Here is a 24176-nt window from a genome sequence, read left to right as displayed (position 1 = left end):
AGGGAGGACTCAAATTGAGTTCTCACTGTAATTCCTCTCTGCACTGTGCCCTCCCCCGCTCAGAGTGTCTGGGTTTTATTAAACAATCATTTGTTTTATTCAGTTACCGGGTTCCAGGGAACATGAGGTCATACAGTGGTCCAACTTTTTGAAACCAAAGAGACAATACTTTTCAAAGAATGGTATGGCTGCTATTATGCTGGAATTCCTATAGTTCAGTCAGCACCATCTCTCCTGAGGAGGAAGCCTATTTTAAAAATAGTTCCTGTCACAAGGTGATCCATCAATGAGCTCTCAGCCCTCTAACCAGCCTGGAAGGCAGACCAGCTGCCCACCGTTCTCTGCCCTGTCTGGGAGCTTGAATGTCACAATGCACAGACCAGGAAGCCAGACAGGCCTCCCGGGCCTGCCTTCCACCTGGTGGCCTGCACCTTGGCCCCTGGGGTTCTGTAAAGCTGCAGTGGGAGAGGACTGTGGAGGAGGCACCAAGGGCAAGAAATTACGCCAGAGCCCATGTTTCTGCCTCTGTATTCGCTGTGGCTTTTGGCAGGCATAGAGTGAGTAATCGTTTGCCGTACAGGTTTTCCAATATACTGGTGCTGAAAAATGCACAAAATTCCACAGTTCGTAAGTCACGCTTACGTCCTTCCCAGTTCCAGTTGAGAAGTGAAGGGATGCGGCGTTGTGTTTGTGCAGCCCTTCGGTCCGGGTCACCGTCCCTTGTCCAGGATTTGGCGTACGTACTCCTGGGTCTCACCACAGGACCAATTACCAGTGACTGCGCTGCTCTTTCAGGTCCAGGGGCCTTTTCAGGGGAGCCTTCAAAGCCACCAGGGCTTCTCTTTGTGCCCATGTGTTCTGTCTCTGTGGAGTCCTTCCCGTCATTGCTGGGCCTCTGGCAGTGGAATCCCAGAAAGGGGCTCATCTCGGCCCACTCACCACAGATGGGGGCGCAGAAGCTTGCTAACCTGGGCCCCAGGGGCACCACGGTGCTCTTTCTTTTAATATTCCCGTTTGTTGCCATAAAACTTCTGGCTTCCAGTTTGGCGTTTGACAAATCAGCCTGGAAGTCTGGCCTGGGACAGAAATCCTTACCTCTCCCCACTCCTGAGGCTGGAGTAAGAGTTGCTCAGAGTAGTTACTTAAAGCAGGAATTCGTGTGACGGTGAGCTGCGTGGTTTTATGGTGTTCTTGGAAGTCCTGAAGGACAGACAGTCCTACACTAAGAGGCTGCAGGTGCCCCAGCCTCCCTTACTGCTTCTTGGCCTCCTTGATGCCGGGGGCCCCACCTGCTCTGCGGTGGGATCCATCTGCTGGAGCTTGAGATCAGCGTTAGCTATGAAATGAGACGGCTGAGCAGACACGCCACCTTCTCCGAGTGTGGTTGGAACTGAACCGTTGCAATCTCACAAGCCTCTAGACAGGACTAGCAGCTCTCAAGCTGGCTCTTGTCTTGTCCCTGGGAGAGAACACAGCTGTGGCCATAAGCAAGAGGATAAGTAAGGCCTGGGCACTGCCCAGAGCTAGAAACCCAGGCCCCAGGAGGGAGAGTCTGACCCACTTCCACACGTAGGAGAGGAAGAGGCCCAGGCCACTGGCCAGCAGCACGGAGGCCACGGCCAGGAAGCCTGCTGCCAGCTGCCACTCTCCCTCATCACCGTTGCACCAGGCCAGGAGGAGAGTCAGGGGCACAAACAAGGTGAGGACCAGGGCCCCATACACACCAAGCCTGGCCAGGGCCAGGCCAACCTCAGGCATCCCCAGGGCCTCCAGCTCAGGAACCTGGAGACACCGTAGGGAGCTGGTGTCCTCGTTCCACAGGCAGAAGTTGTAGAAGCCGACTCTCAGGGTGGGCAGGTCAGTGAGGTTGCCAGCCTTCCAGAGCAGCGTGTAGCAGAGCAGGGAGAGGACCACGACTGTGAGGATCAGGATGCTCAGGAACGGCAGGTGGTTGCCCCACTGTGGCCTTGAGATGGCCATTTCTCCTTCCCTTTGCAGTGGGACCTGCATGGAAGTCACACCTGTGAGTGTTCACCTCTCGCTTTGGCATTGCATAAAAACCCACGGCAAACTTCCCTCCTGCCCTGCCTGCCGCCAAGGACAAGAAATCTGAGTAACCTACAGCCAGGACCCACTTGCTAAGTCGTCAGCTGCCTCTCTGGTTTGAGGTCAGGAGGAAGATCTCTCCCAGGCATCTTTGAAGGCCTGAACTACTTTAACTGAAGTGCCCTTTCGTCAAAGGCTTTGCTGCAGCCCAAGTACAACCAAAACAAGCCACTGAGAACATTTGTGAGGGAGTTTCTCAGATCCTTATCCAGGGTGGATTTCGACTGAGGTGAAGGATAAGGCTCACTCCTGTTGGGGACCTGAAGGTGCTGGATTCCACCACAGTTGCCATGACAACCACCAGGGTTGCTATAAAAACTACCAGTTGCAGTTGCTGGGCCATAAATCAATCAAAGCCGCAACTGTGCTTGGAGCTGGGCACCGGTGTTTTCCGAGCCGGGCAGCTCATTCTCATGTGAGCCTGGGTGGAGGCCCACGGCCACACCCACTCTGGAATTTTATCTGATGTGCTTCGGGAGCTCATTGCTGGGTCAAGACAAGATGTCACCTGGCACCAAAATCACATCGTAGTACTCATTGCTTTTAAAAGTCTACAATTTTTCTTGACAACAACAGTGATATATGTTAATTATAGAAAACTTAGAAAATATTTTTAAAAGATAAAAAATAAACTTTTTTCTCACCCCACACATAGAACCACTATTATTTAATAATATTTTAGCATTTTTTTTTCTTTGCTGATGTGTTTTTTACATAATCATACTGTTGAACATAATGCCTTTTCCCACTGGATAAGGTGGACATTTTTCAAAGCTGTTAAATATTCTTCAAAAACAATGACTGCACAATAGTTCCTGTCATAGAATTATCCATTACACTATTATTAGACAAATCATTTCCACTTTTCACCATTATAAGTGATAGTTAATGAAGATGCTTATACGAGTCTTGTTTGGAATCTGATTTTTCCTTAGGCAAGATACCTAAAAGTGCAATCATTGGGTCAAGGGTAGAAATATCTTTTTAGTGCTCTAACTGCATATTGCCAAACTGACCTATAGAAAAACTTGCTAGTTATAGTCCCTCTGGTTGTATATAAAAGTGCCAATTTCATTACACTCTTATTCTTTTAAAAAATCTTTCACTGCTTTTTTAATCAGAAGGGCTTTGTCAAGTTGGCCTCTAAAACAGCAATCTGCTTTATGTAAGTCTATTTTGTAATGCGGAATAAAACAGCTATTTACATCCAGAAGTGATGAGCAACACAGTGCCGCAGGCTTTGTGAGGCACGAGGCACTGGAGCCATGATCCAAAATGGCCTGGAAGCCCCGCAGTGCCATGTAGTGTCCCCCAGTGAAGGGAGTGGTGGGCCTGGCGAGGGGCCTGGAGACTACACTGTCCCGATCACCTTCTGAGGGGACTCCTCAGGGGCACAGCTTCCTCTTCCCCAAAGCTGACTGGAGGGACTGTCTGATCCCATGCACTGCATTTGTTCTCCAAGAACATTTAGGGACCATATGGAACAGGCTGAGAGAGGGCTGCTCCATCGTGTGTGCCAAAAATGAGAATGAAAATTTACCAGCGGGTCCTTTGGCAGGGCTCTGGGCATGCTGGCTGGCTGCAAGCAGGATCCTGCTGGGACAGTGAGGGCCTATGTCTACGCTGCCACTGCCTCACCTCAGATGCTGCTGGCCTGGGCCTGGGCAGCACTGGGCAGTCTGCCCGGTTCCACCGTGGCTTCTGCTCCAGAGGAGGCCAGAGCAGACACTCAGAGGGCGAGGGACGAGGGCAGTCCCAGCGGGGTCCTGGCTACTCCCTCTCTGTGGTGTTAGGGACAGAAGCAGGTTGGCAGCACTAACCACAGGAAAAGAGGATGGGGGGCGGCGAATGTGAGGAGGCCAATGAGCATTTAGAACCAAACCTGCAGCAGCAGGAACTTGAGGTTAGGGACTTTTTCTGGCCAGGAACCTGCGCAGAAACTAGGAGCTCGTGACTTTCCCTCATTAACATAGCATGGTAAAAATCACACCCACCAGCGCCATGACAGTTTACAAATGTCATGGCAACTCCTAGAAGTTACCCTATAAAGATAAAATTGGGAAGTGCCCTTAGCTCGGAGAACTCTCCACTTTTTACTCAGAAAAATAATGAAGATTCTGCCCACCCTTTAACATATCATAAGGTGTAGACATAAAAGTAGAAGTGTGGTAAGGCCCCAGGGCCTTCTCCCCTTGTGCAGACAGATCCATTTGCTCTCTGGAAATGTACTAGTCTTCGTATGCGTGAAGCCTGCAATAAAAGCTGCTTGCGTGGAAGTGCCAAGTGTCTGTGAACACTCCCTGGCACTGTCCCTGCTTGTGATTTTTCCAGGCAAGGAGCCAAAGAACTGGGACTACACCTCTCAAAAACCAACCCTGACATGTGCCACTACCACTCACTACCGCCCAAAGGCTCTGGAGGCCTGAGAGGCCCAACTCCTCTGGTTTGAAGGTAGTTGGGTGATTCTTGGAGCAATCATGCTTGCTACGGAAGGATTTATTAGGAATTAAAAAGGTAGCTTTAGCCCATATGGTATTAGGCTGGTATGACAAGGAGTTTTAACCAGTCTCCCGTGGTATGGGAAAGATTCGCAACAGGAACACATTTTGTCTGGTTTTATATATTTAACAAATGTGCTTGTAAGAGCCTATTTCTGTGTTTTTAACGTTTTTTTAATAGGTATTTTAAGGTGTGGAATGGATTTCTAGGATGGGAACACTGATTTATACTGTTGTGCTGTAGGAAATAAGGTTTGACATGCCTTCATTGCCCAGGAACCAACTGGGATGGGAGTTGGGGGCGCCTTTGTTTCAGTGCTCCCTCTTGTTTCTCCTATTTAAATCCTGTTACATCTGGGATCCAAAAGAGCATTATTATTAAACATTTTTGCCTTGAAAACAGCGCTCAATTTAAAAAAATGAACGTGACTGCTCAGAGGGAGAGATTGCATCAGCCACCTCGCTGCAGCTCCTGCCAGGCGCTGGGAGCCTTTGTTTTGACTTCCTCATTTTCTCAACTGACCTTTTGGGGTTTTAAATGGAGAGTGGAACAAAATAAAACTGGAGCCAAGAAGCCCAGGACAAGGCACGTGGAGAAGGTGGCAGTCCCTGGTTCCCTTTTTCTTCTCATCTCTTTATATTCAGTCCCAGCTCCTGCACCCAGTGCTTGAGGCTCTCCACCATCTGCTGGGACTTGGAACTTGCAGTTCTCTCTCGAGGCCCAGCTCCCACCCTTGCTTTGCACAGTCCAGCACCTGCGCCGGCTGTGCCCATTCCCAGCTGCCCACCCTCAGCCACTCCCCAGCCCCTAAAGTCCTGCCCTAGATCTGCTTCCGTAGATCCTACTAGAGCTGCGTGGGCTTTCGTGGCTCCTTCAGCCCACACTGGTTTAGCCATAATTAGAATGTACGCTCCACCAGAATGTGATCTCTCTGGGGAACAATCTTCATCTCTTTTGCTATTTTCATACACAGTAGGAGCTCTTTTTTTTTTTTTTTTTGAACAAGTGAATGTAGATGCCATGTAGTCTCCCTGCATTCTTTCTTGTACGTATCTTAGTTGCACATCTTAACAGGGCAGCAGAGCTACTTGAGTCTGGGGCCATGTTTTATGTCTCACACATGCTCGGCACGGTGCTGGAATGGTCCATCTATGTTGGAAATACAGACAGACTGTTCTTCAAGAACTCGTGTGCAGAGAGGTTGGAGGCTAGTCCTTGCTTCTTTTCCTAAATGGTTTGCAGTGACAAAATGTGGCTCTTTGGTTGGAAGCCCCGTGACACTCTTCTCCTCTGCTGCTCCAAGGGCAGGCCTGTTTTTTGGTTTTTGACAGTCTTGGTAATCACGCTCTCACCACAGTGAGCTTTTTAATTCCCTTTAATGATAAGCAACTGCTTCCTTCAGAGGGCAAAGGGGGAGACTGCTGAGTCACTATGGCCATTTTTAGATGAACTTTTTCCTGTTTATAATAAAGTAATACATGCTGATTGCAGAAAACTAGAAAATATGTGAAAATGTAGAGAAAAGACTAAAAATTATCTAGAACTTCAAGTCATAAAGATAACCAATCTTAGCAGCACATTTCTTTCTATAATGTTGTTTTATATAGTGGAGATCCCATAAATACATGTTTGTATCCCATTTTGTGAACATCATTATCTCATGAACTAGAAACGTTTCCTAAACACTATCTTTGAGAGCAGCATATAGATGTATCTTAGTTGATAGTTTTTATATATTATGCTTTATATCATTATTTTGTAATATTATAAATAATGCTATGGTGAATATGTTTATGAGAATGCTTATCTCATCCTCCCCAATAGTGCATATTCTTGAATCTTTTAATCTTTGATAGTGAGAAATGATGAATCAGTTATTTTTTCTTTCATAATTAGTAAAGTTTAACATTTTCAAGTGTTTGTTGACCGTCTATATGTTTTCTTTTGCGACGTGCTATCAGTTCTTTTGCTTTTTTAAAAAAATCGTTTTGAGTTTTAGCTTTTGACTGTTGGTCTGTATGAGCCCTTTATAAATGAAGACTGTTAACCTTTTGTCATCATAACTGTCATAGGAAAGCATAAGCCTTTTGCTGCTCTAGGTGCCCTGGACCAAAACACAGATTTAGACTCCAGGTCTCTGTGTGGGTGTGACTGTTGTCACTCGAGGGCCACAGTGTGAGCAGGGCCTTAAGAGGGAGATAATTTCTGCTCAGAGGGGAAGCAAATTCCCAATTAGGGAAATAGATGGAAAACGTTCTTAGGAGATTGATTTGAGGCAGGTTTTTGTTTGCTTGTTTAAGCATCTCTAGAATTTTTATACCCATAAAGGAGAATATGGTGGGCTGAAAGAGACACAGCATTATATCATTTAATTATGAATTATGTACTTGTCAGGTTCATAGTAAAAGAGTGAAATTTTCATGAGGGTGTGACTGAGGGACAATTAGAATTCTGGCAGATTGTTACATTAAAATCCCTCTGCCTGTCTGTGGTGCTGGGTAACAGGAGTATCGTGCACCCAACAGGCAGAGAAACAGAATGAACTGGAGAATTTCCTAGCGTAGATTAGCATTCCAGCCGTGGCTCTGGATACAAATTGCACCTTGCTAAGAAGGAGCCACTTCTTACCTATAAGGAATACTTGAGAAAGGTTGAATGAGCAGGGAGACCATTTCTTGCTTTTGACTTGCTTATTGTCATATCTTTTTGGCCTAGTAATCCCACTGTTTTTTTTTTTTTTTTTTTTTTGAGACAGAGGCTGGCTCTGTTGCCCGGGCTAGAGTGCCGTGGCGTCAGCCCAGCTCACAGCAACCTCAAACTCCTGGGCTCAAGTGATCCTTCTGCCTCAGCCTCCCGAGTAGCTGGGACTACAGGCATGTGCCACCATGCCCGGCTAATTTTTTCTATATATATTTTTAGCTGTCCAGATAATTTCTTTGTATTTTTAGTAGAGATGGGGTCTCGCTCTTGCTCAGGCTGGTCTCGAACTCCTGACCTCGAGCGATCCTCCTGCCTTGGCCTCTCACAGTGCTGGGATTACAGGTGTGAGCCACCTCGCCTGGCCCCACTTTTATAAATCTATCCTAGAGCAGCAATCAGAAGTGCAATCAATGATTTATACATAGGAATGTTGATCACACTATAACTTTGGCAAAAAATAGGAAGCAACTTGAATTCTCAATATTAGAAGTAAACTATGACATATCAAGATGATGAAACACCCTGCAGCTTTTAGAAAAAGCAGGTATAAAGTCATCCTACAGAGTGTGACTGCATCTACATAAAGATGCATAGAAGAAAGAGAATACGGACAAATTTTAAAATGTTAATATTAGCTGTGGTATCTCTGGATGCTGGCATTATAGGCAATTGTTCTCTTTTGTATTAGAAATATTTCCAGAATTATGTACTATATTTATAAAAAAGTAAAATTTATAAAACAATCATAAACAACCTTAGTAATTAGATAAAGCAGGGTCCAATCTGGAAAGAAATTTGAGAAAGGGAAATATGTGCAAAATTCAAAAAAGAATGTCATATGAATTGAACCTCAGATAAGAGATTGTGGGAGGGAAGGGTATATGGAAAAAACAATACTGAAAAATGTACTTTTGTTGTCCTAAAGGAAGAAGGAAATATGCATTTTTAACCTCTTGCAAAGAAGATTTTTATAGGTGAAGAATTGTAATGGAAGTTATTAGTGAAACTAAGCCCACATTTTAAAAATATCTCTTAAGATATGCAGCAGGAGAACTAAAATTCCACCATGAACTTCCATTGGGGCATGAAAAACAATCTAGTACAATAACATAGGGTCTAAAAATCTCTTCGATCCTATTATATTCTTTGGGGCAAGAACACAGGTCTTTCCGACAGTCTTAATTTTGTGTATATTTTAAGATTTCACAGTGCGTAACTACCTTCGAATAATAGTTTAGCTACTGCTGGCCAGTGGCCCACTTTTGTTTGACTCTGTATTTTGATAAACAGTGTGTTTCGCAAGGCATTATTTGTAATGCCTTAAAAATAAAGGCATTTATTTGTACAGACTGTGTGCAAGACCCTATGTATTTCTAACCAGTTATACTGTCATTCCCTTCATTATTTTTGAGACCAGAGATATACAGGACAATGTTGAAGAGAGCGGAGGGAAGGAGAGCTGGAAGTAAAGAGGTAGATTTGGCAGTTTCAGGCATAATCTATGGACTCCCAACTAGGTGAAGATTTAGCTTTCTTCTTCCCAACTCTTGTGTTCTACGTTGTGCCTCCTATCTCCCTCTGTCCAAATTGCTTATATTGTAATTTCATTTAAATTAATATTCAGTGTTTACAATGTTGTGACTATGTATAAGGGGTAGATCATACAGAGAAGGGGGGGGTGGGAAGGTCAGCAACACTGAACAACCAGTTATTTCCCCCGTACAGATGGCTAGAATGTGAAATATCTGAGAAGAAAACAAAATTGTCTTACAAGGTAGTGGGCAGCTGGGCAGGCTGCAGTGCTTGTAGGGTGGGTACTTACAAAAAGAAGGTGCAGAGCCCACAGGAACGCTTGTGGAAAGGAGGAGCAGGAGATCGGGGCCGTCTGGTTGAATCCTCCTTGTCGCTGGCTTTCTGATGTCAGGCTCCAGAAGGGAGGACAGTGGACGGGGAAATGGCAGAGAGATGCCGTCCTGAGCTTGTGGCCCGCTTGCACTCACAGTTGTGTCTAAGTAAACAGCTCTCTGAACTTTGGTATATTTGGGCTAACTGATGTCAGCATCAGCTGATTTCACTTTCGTTTCTTGCTGTGGCTCGTGACTTTTCAGAAATACAGTAAACAATATTTTGTAGCTCAGCATCCCATATTGTTTACCCACACTGTAGCCAGCAAACCAACTGATTTAAAGAGCCAGGTAAGTGTCTTGATTATATCCCCAATAATTCCAGAAAAGAAAGTAGCCAAAGAACTCTCGAGGCTCCCAGTGATTTAAATTCCGAGATAAACACAACCTAGGATCTCATTCAGAAGAGACCTTCAAGATCATCTGGTTCAAGCTCCGAGCTAGGGCAGCCGTCAGGACCCAGGTCACCTCCTATGCATTTTCTTGGGAAGCAGCTGTCTTCCGTCCTGCCACTTCCCACCCCACCCCTTTTCAGAAATCAGCTTTGTTACGATGACCAGGCTTCTCTGGACACAAAACTTTGTCTTCTTACTATTCTCACTAGGGAATTTATGCCCATGTTGGAGCAGCTGGAACATCTATTTTATTATCTCACAATAAGAGCAGAACAAAGCTTTTAGTTTTGTAATCATGGAGGCTCCTTGACAGAGTTTAAAAATTGTCTGCTCACGCGGCCAGCTGGACATTTGGCTGGGGGCGAACTTGGTGAAGCCAGTAGACAGCTATGTAATAATTTTTCTGAATCCTTCAGAGTTTCTCTTCCCCTCCCCCTGCCTTTCCCCAAAGGAGAAGTTCTTTGAACTGCTACATCCTTCCCCCTTTGCCCTCCCCCTCGGTTCATTTAGACTCAAACTCTAAAAAGAGTTGATGTGATCTAGGCACATCTTAATAGTAATGGTAACTTATTATTAAGAGCAGAATTTCTGTGTATCTAGTCTGGTCTTCCTGTGAATACCGTCAAGACAGAGACAAAATTAACTTTTAGGTAATAATATGAACTAGTTACTCTGAAAACTGAATACTGGTGAGTGAAGTGAAATGATGTAGAAGAGATAGAAATATACATCTATGGTTAAAAAGTTATTCGAAGTTATAATGCACATGGTTTTTAAAGAGTCAAACAGTTCTTCAAAGTTTGTTATGAAAATCAGCCCAAACTCTTCCTTTCTTCTTGTTCTGAAGTAAGCACTTTCACCTGTTTTAGCTGATTCTTAAGTATCTACCTCAGTTCTCTAAATGACACGCTTGGATTGGTACTTCTTGGTTTTTCGATTTCAGGTATAATCTATTGACTACCAACTATAAAAAGTGATGATTTAGCTTTCTTCTTCCCAACTCCATGTTGCAGGGGTTTGCTTCCTATCTCCCTCCTCTATCCAAATTGGTTGTATTATAATTTTGTTTAAATCAATATTCAAAGTTTATAATATCGTAACTATGGACAGGAGTACATCATTTTATTGCACTTCTGCTTTATTGCACTTCTCAGATACTGCATTTTCTACAAATTGAAGGTTTGTGGCAGCCCTGCATTGAGCAAGTCTTTTGGCACCATTTTTCCAGTAGCATGGGCTCACTTCCTGTCTCTGTTTCACATTTTGGTAATTCTCACAAAATTTCCAACTTCATTATTCTATCTGTTGTGTTGATCTGTGATCAGTGATCCTTGATGATACCATTGTAATTGTTTTGGGGCACCATGAAACACACTCGTATAAGATAGTGAACTTAATAAATGTAGTGTTTGTGTTATGACTGTTTCACTAACCAGCCATTCCCCATCTCTTTCCCTCTCTTTGGGCCACCCTATTCCTTGGGACACAATAAATATTGAAATTAGGCCAATAAGTAACCTTACAGTGGCCTGTAAGTGTTCAGGTGAAAGGAAGAATCCCACATCTCTCACTTGAAATCAAAAGCCAGAAATGATTAAGCGTAAGTGAGGATGGCGTATTGAAAACCAAGATAGGCTGAAATCAAAGCCTCTTGGATCAGTTAGCCAAGTTGTTAACGCAAAGGAAAAGTTCATGAAGAAAATTAAAAGTGCTACTCCAGTGAACGCACAATGATAAGAAAGTAAAACAGCCTTATTGCTGATAGGAAGAAAGTTTTAGAGAGCTGGATAGAAGATCAAACTAGCCCCAAAGTTCCCTTTTATTTTAAGCCTACTGTTGAGACCTACCACTCAAAAAAAAAAAAAAAAAAAAAAGATTTTGAAAATATTACTGCTCATTGACAATGCACCTGGTCACCCAAGAGCTGTGATGGAGATGTACAAGGAGATTAATATTGTTTTCATGCCTGATAACACAACATCCATTCTGTAACCCATGGATCAAGCAGTAATCTCAACTTTCAAGTCTTATTATTTAATGAATACATTTTGTAAGGCTATAGGTGCCATAGATAGTGATTCCACTTGTGGATCTGGACACTGCAAATTGGAAACTTTCTGGAAAGCATTCACCATTCTAGATTTCATTAAGAACATTCATGATTCATGAGAGGAGGTAAAAATATCAACATCTATAGGAGTTTGAAAAAAGTTGATTCCAGCCCTCATGGATGACTTTGAGAGGTTCAAGACTTCAGTGGATGTTGGTGTGGATAAACTCACAACTAATGGATGCAGAACGTACTGTATGGGGAAATGGCATGCTTGTAGCCCTGGCTTGGCCGAGGCTAAGCCATTATATGTAACCAAAATGTTTGTACCCCCATAATATTCTGAAATAAAAAAAAGAATATATATAAAAAAGAAGACTTCAGTGGAAGAAGTAATTGCAGATGTTGTGGAAACAGCAAGAGAGCCAGAATTAGAAGTAAAGCCTGAAGATGTGGCTTAATTGCTGCAATGATGATAAAACTTGAAGGGCTAAGCAGTTGCTTCTGATGGATGAGTGACAAAAATAGAATGCATTTCTGGAGACAGAATCTACCCCTGGTGAAGATGCTGTGAACATTGTTGAAATGACGACAAAGGATTTAGAATATCCCATAAACTTGGTAATGCAATGGCAGGGTTTGAGAGAGGAGTGACTCCAATTTTTAAAGAAGTTCTACTGTGGATAAAATGCTATCAAACAGCATCACATGCTACAGAGAAATCGTCCATGAAAGGAAAAGTCAATTGATGTGGCAAACTACTTCATTTTCATCTTATTTTAATAAATCGTCACAGCCACCTCAACCTTCAGCAACCACCACTCTGACCAGTCAGCAGCCATGAACATCAAGGCAAGATCCTCCACCAGCAAACAGATTATGACTTGCTCAAGGCTCAGATGATCATTCACATTTTTTTTTAGTAATATGGTATTTTACATTAAGATATACACATCTTTTTTTAGACAGAATGCTATTGCTCACTTAATAGACCATAGTATTGTATAAACATAACTTTGATACGCACTGGGAAACCAAAAAATTTGTGTGACTCACTTTATTGTGGTATTCACTTTATTGCAGTGGTCTGGAACTAAACTCACAATATCTCTGAGGTATGCCTATAAATACCATTCATGGCAGCTGAGTTATGTAGAAAATTATGATTATCTTTCCTAACCTGCATATGTTTTGTGTGCTCTGAAGATAATTGCCTCTTTTTTTGGTTGGTTTGTCTGCTTGGTTTTATGTGTACTTAACACCAATCCAACACTCAAAGCTTTATCCAGTGTTCTATTTGCATACATCAAGTGCTCTGTGTCTTCCCGAGCAAGGCTTTCTCAGGGCCTTCCAACCTGCTCCAGTCTGGGCTGATGGCCCTGACATTTGATAGACAGCTGTCATCCTGGAGTCTCACTTCACCACCATGCTGGGGATTCCCTTTGCCTCTATCCCAGATTGGATCTCCGATTTCCTGTATCACAGGCTTTTCTCTTTCTTACCTTAATTCAATTTCGGTGGAGTTAATCTGCAGTAATTTACTGAGAAATAGGCACACTGAAGGTAATTTTTTGAGAACTTGCAAAACTGAAAATTTCTTCAATCTAACTTGACCTAATCTATTCAGACTTGATCAAATTTAGACTCAGTATAGAATTTTAGGTTCAAAAATAATTTTCCTTTATAATTTTGAAGGTTTTGTTCTGTTTCATCTAGGTTTCATATTATTGTTGAGAAGTTTAAAGTCGTTCTGCTTTTTAGAATCCAAAATGGTCTCCTTTACTTTCAGCTTTATTTCTTAAAAAGTAAAAGTTATTTTAGTGAGGTTTTGAGAGGGAGCAGAATTAAATATATATCTGGTTTACCATTTTTAACTGGAAGTCTAAAATATTTCTTCCTTCTATTCTTTATCTTTCCTTTTCTTTGTTTTCACTGTGGGAGGGTGTGCTCTCGCTGTCTTTCATTGGTTCTCTCTGGTAACTTAGCTGGCCTGTGATTGAGCTTGTTGCTTTCATCAGGCTACTAATTGCCTCCTAATTGCTTGCCACCAAACTCTCCACTGTTTTTGGCAGCAGGTAAGCCTTCAACTTCTCCACACTCCGTTTGAAACAAGTGACCTCTCGGCCACATTTGCCTGGAGTTTTGCCTCGGCTGCATGAAGGTAAGGAGATGAAAAACGTTGACATCCTGCCCCTTCCAGGGGAGACACCATTGCTCTTGACTGGGAGCTGGGGCAACCGCAGTGTTCTTGGCCACACCTTCCCTGAGTGGAGCTTCCCTCCTCCTGAATTGGGGTGAAGGGAGGGAGTGGGTCATGGTTTAAGTGCCACAGACTCTCACTGTTCTCACTGGGATTTAGTAAATTTTCTTGAGTGAATGTGTTTTCGTCTGATGTATGTCCTTAGGACAATTTCCTGAGACTTTAAATGGGTTTTTCTGAAAAATAGAATTTTTATCAGTTTTTTTTTTCACCAAGGAGTGGGAGAGGAGCTCCTCAGACTCCTCATTCTAAAGTGGATCTCTGCTCATTTTTAAAAAAGAAATTTTAAATTAAAGACTTCATTTTTTAAGGGTGGTTTTAGGTTCACAGCTAAATTTAGAGAAAGGTACAGAGATTTCTCATATTATCTTCTAGGAAATTTATAGTTTTGCATTTGACATTTAGGTCTATGATCCATTTTGAGTTAGTTTTTGTGAAGGGTGTAAGGTCTGTGTCTGGATTCATTTATTTTATTTTATTTTATTTTTGAGACAGTCTTGCTCTGTTGCCCAGACTAGAGTGCCGTGGCGTCAGCCTAGCTCACAGCAACCTCAAACTCCTGGGCTCAAGCAATCCTTCTACCTCAGCCCCCCGAGTAGCTGGGACTATAGGCATGCACCACCATGCCTGGCTAATTTTTTCTATATATTTTTAGTTGTCCAGATCATTTCTATTTTTTTAGTAGAGACAGGGTCTCACTCTTGCTCATGCTGGTCTCGAACTCCTGAGCTCAAATGATCCGCCCGCCTCGGCCTCCCAGAGTGCTAGGAAGCCACTGTGCCTGGGCTGGATTTGTTTTTTTGCATGTGGATATCCAGTTTTTTTCCAGCACTATTTCCATTGTATTGTCTTTCCTCCTTTGTTAAGGATCAAATGACTATACTTATGTGGATTTTCTTCTGGGCTCTCCATTCTGTTTCACTGATCTATTCTTTTGCCTATACTGCACTGTATTGATTACTGTAGCTTTATAGAATGTCTTAAAGTCAAGTATTGTCAGTCCTCTTACTTTATTCTTCATTATTGTGTTGGCTATTCTGGGTCTTTTGCTTATCCATATAAACTTTAGAATCAGTTTGTTGATATCCACAAAATAAGTTGCTGGGATTTTGATTGGGATTGATCTATAGATAATATTGAGAAGAACTGACATCTTGACAATATTGAGTCTTCTTACCCATGAATATAAAATTTCTTCCATTTATTTACTCCATTTATTTAGTTCTTTGATTTTTTTCATCAGAGTTTTTTGTGGTTTTCCTCACATAGATCTTGACTTATTCTGTTAGATTTATATTTAAGTATTTAATTTTTGGGTGCTAATATTAATGGTATTGTGTTTTTAATTTCAAACTTCAATTGTTCATTGCTGGTATAAAAGATAGCAATTGACTTTTGTATATTAATCTTGTATCTTACAATCTTGCTATTCTCACATTACTTCCAGGAGTTTTTTGTGTTGTTGATTCTTTGGGGTTTTCTACATAGACAATCATGTTATCTGTGAACAAAAATACAGTTTACCCTTCAACAGCACAGGAGTTAGGGTTGCTGATCCCCTGAGAAGCTGAAAAATCACATATAACTTTTGCTCCCCCCAAAACTTAACTACTAAATAGCTTACTGTTGATCAGAAGCCTTACTGATAACATAAACAGTTGATTAACACATATTGTGTATGTTATATGTATCATATACTGTATTCTTACAATAAAATAAGCTAGAGAAAAGAAAATGTTAAAATCATAAGAAAAATAAATTTACAGTATTGCACTGTATTTGTTGATACTGTAAGTTTGTTACCTGTTTACATCTGTCTGAAATGCCCAGGAATTTCAGTTGCAGACCTCAATCTATTGTACACATCAAGCAATTCACGTTTTTGTTGTAACGTCATGACTTTGGTCTGCTTCTCGGGAGCGCTTCCAGTATCGTTAGTGGCACTTCATATGGGTTACATGGTGTTATTCAATACCATAAATGTGGGTTTACAGTATTACACTAAACATGATAAAAAGTATGTGACAACCATGACATATTACTTTTTACTGCCATATGCAATTTACTGGAGAGATGAACTGCTCATGGCTCACATGGAGATGATCAGCATCACACATCATTTTCAGCAGATACTCCCAACGTTAAGCTCAGCTGAATAGCGACAGGAGGTGCCTACTAAATGATTATAGTAGTACAATATTACTATGGTTAATTTTATGCAGTTACGATTTAATACTGCCTCTTTACATTTATTTGTTTACATTTCTTTCCACTGCAAACAGTGCCATGTGTGGTCTGTGTTTGCATGCATAAGTTTGAGAAATTTTAACTTCTAATAATAGATTTGTGTATAATTTATAGTAGCAAATGATAAAAAATAGACTACTATCTATATATATTTTATGCATTCATGATTTCTTAATTTTGTTAATTTTTTTTGATAATTCTAGGCTACATGGTTTGTGAGTTTTTAAAAATTGCTGCAAATCTCCAAAAACTTTTCCAATATATTTATTTTAAAAAATCCACATGGGCCGGGCGCGGTGGCTCACGCCTGTAATCCTGGCACTCTGGGAGGCCGAGGTGGGCGGATCGTTTGAGCTCAGGAGTTCGAGACCAGCCTGAGCAAGAGCGAGACCCCATCTCTACTAAAAATAGAAAGAAATTATATGGACAGCTAAAAATATATATATAGAAAAAATTAGCCGGGCATGGTGGTGCATGCCTGTAGTCCCAGCTACTCGGGAGGCTGAGACAGGAGGATCGCTTGAGCTCAGGAGTTTGAGGTTGCTGTGAGCTAGGCTAACGCCACGGCACTCACTCTAGCCTGGGCAACAGAGTGAGACTCTGTCTCAAAAAAAAAAAAAGAAAAATCCACATATAACTGGATCCACTCAGTTCAAACGTGTGTTGTTCAAGGATCAAATGTACAGTTTTATTTCTTCCTTTCCAAGCTATATATATACCTTTTATTTCCTTTTTTTATTGAATTAGCTAAGATGCCCAGGATGATGTTGAATAGCAGTGGTGAGAGCAGACATCTTTACCTTATTCCTGGTCTTAGAAGGAAAGCATCTATTAATAGTTTCTCACCATTAAGTGTGATGTGAGTTTAGTTGTGAGTTTTTTTTTTGTTTTTTTTTTTTTTACCAGGATGAAAGATGTGTTTATTTCCAGAAATGTCTTTCTGGGTTTTCTTTTTAAAAAGACCAAATTACACAATTTGCAGCTGCTTTCTTTTTTAAATGCAGTGTACAGTATCTGCAAATGGTTTATAGCAGACACCTGTGATGTTTTCTATTTGTGGTAATTATAACAGGGAATGACAGGAGGCAGACTGATACAGGGAGAAGGGAAACAGACAAAAAGGGGAGGGAATTCCGGGAAGGGAGAGAAGAGGCTCCAGTGCCGGCAGCTAAGTGATAGGTAATAAAACCCCAGCACTTCCCGTATCTTTCTTCATGCCAATCTCCAAAAGATTGCTTTAAAAATTGACCACCTGCCAGCTGTTCAGAGGCTTAAATGCAGTGGCCTCGCTTCACTTCATGTGTAGGCACTTTACACATTCCCCAGCCCAGCTGACTTGTTCTCCTTCAGTGAATTGCAGAGAAAAAGTGATATATTTCTGGAGAGTACTAGAAACTTGGCTTTTTCCGCTGGTCTACATTGCCCTTCCTTCCCCTTCCGGACATTATGCTAATCCTTCCATCCCAGTTCAAAAGACTGTGCACAAGGGAGTCTGCCAAGTTGTGAGTTTTGTTTATTTATTTTTTTATAGATGTTCTTTATCAAGTTGAGAAAGTTTCTCTGTATTCCTAGTTTGCTGAGGATTTTTAATCATGCATGGATGTAGGATTTTGTCAGATACTTTTTCTGCATCTATTGATGTGATCATATGATTGATTTTCCTTCCTTATTCTGTTGATGCAATAGATTGTTGATTTTTGAATGTTAAACTAGCCTCACATAACTGGAATAAATACCACTTGGTTGTGGTTTATAATTCTTTTTAAACGCTGTTAAATATTTTGTTGAGGAATTTTGCACCTATGTTCATGACACTGGTCTGTAGTTTTCCTTTCTTGAGATATCTTTGTTTGGTTTTCATATGGTAATACTGGCCTCAAAGAATGAGTTAGAAAGTATTCTTTCTGCTTCTACCTTCTATAAGAAATTGTAAAGAAGTGGTATAATTTCTTTCTTAAATGACTAGTAGAATTTAGTAATGAGCCCATCTAGGCCTAGTGATATCTTTTTGGTAGGTTTTAATTTATTCAATTTATTTAATAAGCCTATTCAGATTGTCCGTTTCTTCTTGTGTACTAACAGAAGACTGAGTCTTCTGGCAGACTGTGTCTTTTGAAGAATGGGTTCATTTCATCTAGATTATCAAATTTGTGGGCAGAGAGTTGTTCATAACATTCGTTTATTATCCTTTTAATGTCTAAGAGATCAATGGTGATTGGTCCCTCTTGCATTTCTGATATTAGTAATTTGTGTCTTTTCTTTTTTTCTTAGTTAACATTGCTAGAGGATTATAAATTTTATTGACCTTTTCCAAGAACTAGCTTTTTGTTTTATTGTTTTTCTCTATTGGTTTCCTGCTTTCAGTTTCATTGATTTCTACTCTATTTTTTATCAGTTTTTCTTTTGTATTCGTTGAGCATAATTTGTTCTTCTTTTTCTAGTTTCCTAAGGTAGAAGCTTAGCTTATTGATTTTTGATGATCTTTTCTAAGAAATACATTCTGTACTATAAATTTCCCACTAAGTACTGCTTTCATTGTATCCCACAAATTTTGTTAAATTGTATTTTCATTTTCATCTACTTTGAAATTTTTTTCATTTCTAAAGACTTCTTTAACCTATGTGTTATTTAGAAATGTGTTGCTTAATCTCCAATATCTTGGGATTTTTTTCAGCTACCTTTCTGTTATTGATTTCTGGTTTAATTCCATTGTTGTCTGAGAGCATACTTAGTATGATTCCTATTCTTTTAAATTTGCTAAGGTGTGTTTTATATACCAGCATGTGGTCTGTCTTGATGAATGTTCCATGTAAATTTGGGAAGAATGTATATTCTGCTGTTGTTGGATAAAGTATTCCATAAATGTCAATTAGATCCAGTTGATTGATGGTTACTGATTTTCTGCCTGCTAGATCTTTCAATTACTGATAGAAGGGTGTTGAAGTCTCCAGCTATGAAGTGGATTCATCTGTTTCTTATTTGCCTCACATATTTTGATACTCTGTTGTTAGATACATATACATTAAGGATTGTTATGGAGAACTGACCCCTCTTTATCCCTGATCATTTTCCTTGAAGTCTTCATTGTCTGAAAATAATATAGCTACTCCAGCTTCCTTTTGATTAGTGCTAATATAGAATAATATCTCTTTCTCCATCCTTTCCTTTTAATCTAGCTGTATATTAAATGGATTTCTTGACAACATATAGTTGAGTCTTGTCTTTCTGTCCATTCTGACAACCTCCTGTCTTGTAATTGCTGTATTTAGACTATTGTCTTTTAAAGTGATTATTGATATGGTTGGATTAATATCTACCATATTTGTTACTGTTTTCTATTCATTGCCTGTTTTTTTGTTTTTCTCCTAGGACTCATGTTCAATCATGGCCTTTGTTTTTCATTTCTTATTTGGTCTTCCACCCCTTTTCTACCTCCTCTTTTTTTGTTTTTTGGAGACAGAGTCTCGCTCTGTTGCCTGGGCTAGAGTGCTGTGGCGTGAGCCTAGCTCACAGCAACCTCAGAGTCCTGGGCTTACGCGATCCTTCTGCCTCAGCCTCCCGAGTAGCTGGGACTACAGGCATGCACCACCATGCCTAGCTAATTTTTTTTTTCCATATATGTTTTTAGTTGTCCAGCTAATTTCTTTCTATTTTTAGTAGAGACAGGGTCTCACTCTTGCTTAGGCTGGTCTCGAACTCCTGACCTCAAGTGATCCTCCCGCTTCGCCTCCCAGAGTGCTAGGATTACAGGCGTGAGCCACCGCACCCAGCCTACTTCCTCTTGTTTTAATTGAGTATTTTGTATTATTCTTTTTTTCCCCTCTTTTAGCATATCACTTATACTTCTTTTTTTCATCCCTGAATTTGCAGAATACCTTCACAAATAACACTATACCACTCACTCCCTGGGTAGTGCAAGTATTTTATAACAGAGTATTCCCAATTGCTCCCTTCTATTCCTTATAATATTGCTGCTATTCATTTCACTTTTCAATGATCTATAATCTCTGAATGCATATTATTATTTTGAACAAATTGTTATCTATTAAATCATTTAAGAGAAACATACGATTTTATTTTATCTTCATTTATTCCTTCTCTATTGCTCTTCCTTTATTTATGTAGACTAGAGTTTTCCTTCCCTCTGAAGAATTTCTTTTAACATTTTTTGTAAGGCAGGTCTACTGGCAACAAATTCCCTCAATTTTTTTTTGTTTGAAAAGTCAATTTTTACTTCACTCTTTAAGGACAATTTCACAGGATACAGAATTCTAGCTTGTTGGTTGTTATGGACTGATGTTATATCCCCCAAAATTTACATGTTGAAATCCTAACCCCCAGTGTGACGGTATTCAAATGTGGGACCTTTGGATGGTAATTAGGTTATGAGGGTGGAATTCTCCTGAATGAGATTAGTGCTGTTAGAAGAAGAGACACGAGAGAGATGATCTCTCTTTGCCATGTGAGGATACAGGAAGAAGATTACCATCTGCAAACCAGAATGAGGGTCCTCACCAGACACTAGAGGTATTGGCATCTTGATCTTGAATTTTCCAGCCTCAGAACTGTGAGAGACATAGTTCTATTGTTTAAGCAACCCAGTTTGTTGTATTTCGTTACAGCAGCCCAAGCTGAGACAGTGCTTCTTTTAACACTTTAAATATTTCACTCCACTCTCTTCTTGCTTGCACAGTTTCTGAAAAGATGTCTGATGTAATTTTTATCCTTGCTCATATATACGTAAGATGTCTTTTTCCTCTGGATTCTTTCAATATTTTTTATCTTGGTCTTTGATTTTCTTCAGTTTGAATGTGATATATCTAGGCATAAATTTTTTGGTATCATTTTTTGGTTTGGTGTCATTAGTTTTGGAAAATTCTCAGTCATTATTGCTTCAGATGTTTCTTCTGTTCCTTTCCCTCTTTCTTTGACTTCTGGCATTTCAATTATACACGTTACATCTTCTGTAATTGTCCCCTAGTTGTTGGAGATTCTGTATTTTTTATTGTTTTCTTCTCTTTGCATTTAAGTTTTGGTAGTTTATATTGGCATTTCTTCAAGCTTACTGATTCTTTCCTCAGTTGTGTCCAATCTATTGATGAGCCTATCATTCATTCCATTATAGTGTTTTGATTTCTAGCATTTCCTTTTGTTTCTTAGAGGTTCCATCTCTCTGCTTATGTTACCCATCTGTTTTTGCATCTTGTCCACTTTTCCCATTAGAACTCTCAGCATATTAATCGTAGTTGTTTTAAATACCTTGGGGTATCTAGGGAAGGTTTTTCAGAGGAGATAGCACTTGAGTTGAATATTAAAGAAGTAGGGGCTTGCTAGGTGTACCACTAGGAATGGAGAATGCTAGACAGGGAGAATAAATGGACTTTATGATAGTGGCATGCTCAGAAAACTAAAAGTTAAGTATTATAGCATGAAGTGCAGAGTGGGGAAGTGGCCTACAGATACTCCTACTTTGGGTAAAGCATCTTTATACAATATTTGTATCAAATGTTAGGATACAGGGAGAGCAAGTATGGGTGAGGACCCAGGTAAAATTATTTAAGCAATATCTCTGTACCCCTAAATCTTCCAAGAAACTGTTTTTTTCACTTTTCTTGTTATTCACAAAGATAATCAACTCTAGAGTTTACAATTTCAAACTCTCAGACAACCGAAGGTTCAAATGATATTTCACTGAATTAAAAAATCAAGGTTTCCCTGGAGCTCAGGCTTTTGTCCTGATAGATGAGGATAAGGGCAAACTGAATTTTGAGAGCTCTTATTCCATCATGATGTCAGCTACAATAAATGCTGTGATCCAGAACGTTATTCTCCTGCTTTTCCAAGCCTGAGCACCTGTCTGGCAGAGGGCATCCCAGAGGGGAGTTGACCTCTGCTCTTGCCCCAGAGAATCATTGAGAATAAAAATTTTGAGCCAAAAAGTTGGGGGAGCCTCTGAGGATCGGGATACTTGCCTCCAAAGCACAATCTCATTTATTCAGAAGACAGCTATTTCCTACCAGTTGTTAAAGATTCCTGGGGAAATCTATAGTCAAGGTCCTTTAAAATACAATGGTTACTCTTTTAAAGTCCCAACAGACTCTCCTTGAACCTTCTTTAGCTACTGAAAATATTTTTGCAAGTAGATCACCCAACCTAGGTCTTCCTAGTTCCATCCTGCCTTCATTAGGCTTGTGGCCTACACTTTTAATGCACCTCACCTACCTCACCCTCTTTTTGCTTAGCCTCATCCTGTAATGGATGCCATTGTTAACCCGAGACTGTAGGCTGGTTGACTCTGTTTTCTCACTTACCACATTCATCTTGACCTGACATAACTGTTCCTTGATGTATCCTTCAGGAATCCTCCCCAGTGCTCACCGCCTTTATAAATGACAAACTAGGAGGTGCTGGGCTTGCTCCAGAGTGTTCACATGAATAAACAGCTGGAGATGTACACTCATTTGCTCTAAAGGAAACTGTACATCTAATCTTTTACATCTTTGCTAAATTTTGGGAAATAAAATAATGATGATTTTAAACCATAGTCTATGCATTTCAGTGTCATTTTGTGCCACACTTTTTCTCTGTGCAATTAGCACCTTTTAATATATAGTATTTTCTCTAATTGTTGGAGGTGCACAACTTAACACTTTACTTTGCACTTTTTTATTCTGTAATCATTTTATTAATGTATATTTTATCTGTACAATTATATGATAATCTTCTAGTGGAGAGAAATGTCTTTTATATCACGAGTGGTTCCTAACATGCCAACAATATAACAGAAATTCACGAAATGATGTTTGTTGACTGATTCATTCAAGTGCTTAGTAGGGAGATTAAAATCAGTGATATAGTGCATGTCATTCCTTCCTTGAGTTCTTAGTTTTTTGGCATTGTATGCAAAGTAATTTAGAAAGAAATAAAAAGTTCAGAGATTTTTTTTCCATGTTGACAAAAATAAAATATAAATATCTAAGTGTTTGAAAATTTTCTATATTTTCTCTGGATTTCTTTTAAAGTTTCTGAAAGGTGTTCCCACTAAAGAAGATGGGATATCTAGAATTTGTAATTTAGTATATGCATGTGTAGGGGGAGGAATAGGAAAGGGGAGGGCTTTTCTTTTTTTCTTCTTACTATGTAGGCATATGTTTTCTTTCATCCACAATTTTTAGAGCATCATAAAACTAGATTAACTGTCCCTTTCCAACTTCAGGTGGAAGATGGGTTGTCCATCATTCTTATTTAGTTTCTCCTCCTCATTTTTAGTTAGATGGGGGGATACATGCGTAGAGCTTTGCTTGTTGGATTCTTCAGCTTGAAGACTCTCATCTTTTATATTATTTGCATCTGCTTTAAAACTTGAGGGAGCAGTCTCCCATTTGCTGGTGAGAGGTTTCATGTCTTCATTCTTTATGGCTCGTGTTTGAGAATGTTTTTTCCTCTTCTTGGGGCCTTTGGGAGGTGACAAACTTTCAGAGGGCCTATGGGATATAGACTGGAACCACTCTGAAGAGTTTGGCATAAGCTTCCTTTGGGTTATAAAAGGGTGATTTTTGGGTGGTATCCAAGATGTGCTGTATCTCTTTATATTTATGCAAGTAGCTGGCTTTAGTCTAGAAAAGAAATGAAATATGTGAGTGACCAACATGTACCTACTTTGTGGTCTTAAGTATATCAACTTAGTATAAATCATGTTTTTTCCTTTTGGTGAGTTCATCCTCAAGACTTTTACCATCATTTCTAAGTCTTTATCTCTGATTATGATTTTACAGCACTACTCCAATCTTATATTCTAAATGCCTACAGGATATGTTTATTGGGATACCTGCCCTGATCCTAGCCTTTCTGATATAATAGCCACTCTAGGCCTCAGCTCTTTTTCTGTACATCTAGTTCTAGTAGTCTCTAAAATTCTGCTTTGCTCCAAAAATCTATTCTGTTTATTCTATTAGAACACATTCAGTATACATGCTATATGATGTTTTTCTATAACCGGTAAAATGATCAATATT

At 40.2% G+C, this 24176-nt stretch overlaps 2 protein-coding genes across 2 annotated transcripts in view; both read right to left on the bottom strand.

Annotated features, from left to right (window-relative positions):
• Positions 1 to 81: 81 nt before the first annotated feature.
• On the bottom strand, positions 82 to 9405 carry TMEM140 (transmembrane protein 140). The gene is made up of 2 exons (XM_069462659.1): positions 9128 to 9405; positions 82 to 2004 (listed from the first exon to the last, which is right to left on the bottom strand). Exon 2 carries the CDS (start codon positions 1978 to 1980, stop codon positions 1417 to 1419), a length of 564 nt encoding a protein of 187 aa, XP_069318760.1. The 5' UTR covers positions 1981 to 2004; positions 9128 to 9405; the 3' UTR covers positions 82 to 1416.
• Positions 9406 to 23353: 13948 nt separating this feature from the next.
• AGBL3 (AGBL carboxypeptidase 3) overlaps positions 23354 to 24176 on the bottom strand; it is a 52253-nt gene continuing 51430 nt past the window's right edge. The window contains exon 16 of the mRNA XM_069462658.1: positions 23354 to 23777. Within this exon, the coding sequence (XP_069318759.1) occupies positions 23354 to 23777 (424 nt within the window). The remainder of the gene's footprint in view (positions 23778 to 24176) is intronic.

This window comes from Eulemur rufifrons, chromosome 29 (genome assembly GCF_041146395.1).
Source record: "Eulemur rufifrons isolate Redbay chromosome 29, OSU_ERuf_1, whole genome shotgun sequence".
Taxonomy (NCBI): Eukaryota; Metazoa; Chordata; class Mammalia; order Primates; family Lemuridae; genus Eulemur; species Eulemur rufifrons.
Note: the sequence above shows the minus strand (reverse complement) of the source record. Positions and strands in the feature narration are given on the sequence as shown.

Bases quoted from the DNA above. Each gene is read 5' to 3' on its own strand.
- TMEM140 (XM_069462659.1), bottom strand. From the start codon at position 1,980: ATGGCCATCTCAAGGCCACAGTGGGGCAACCACCTGCCGTTCCTGAGC.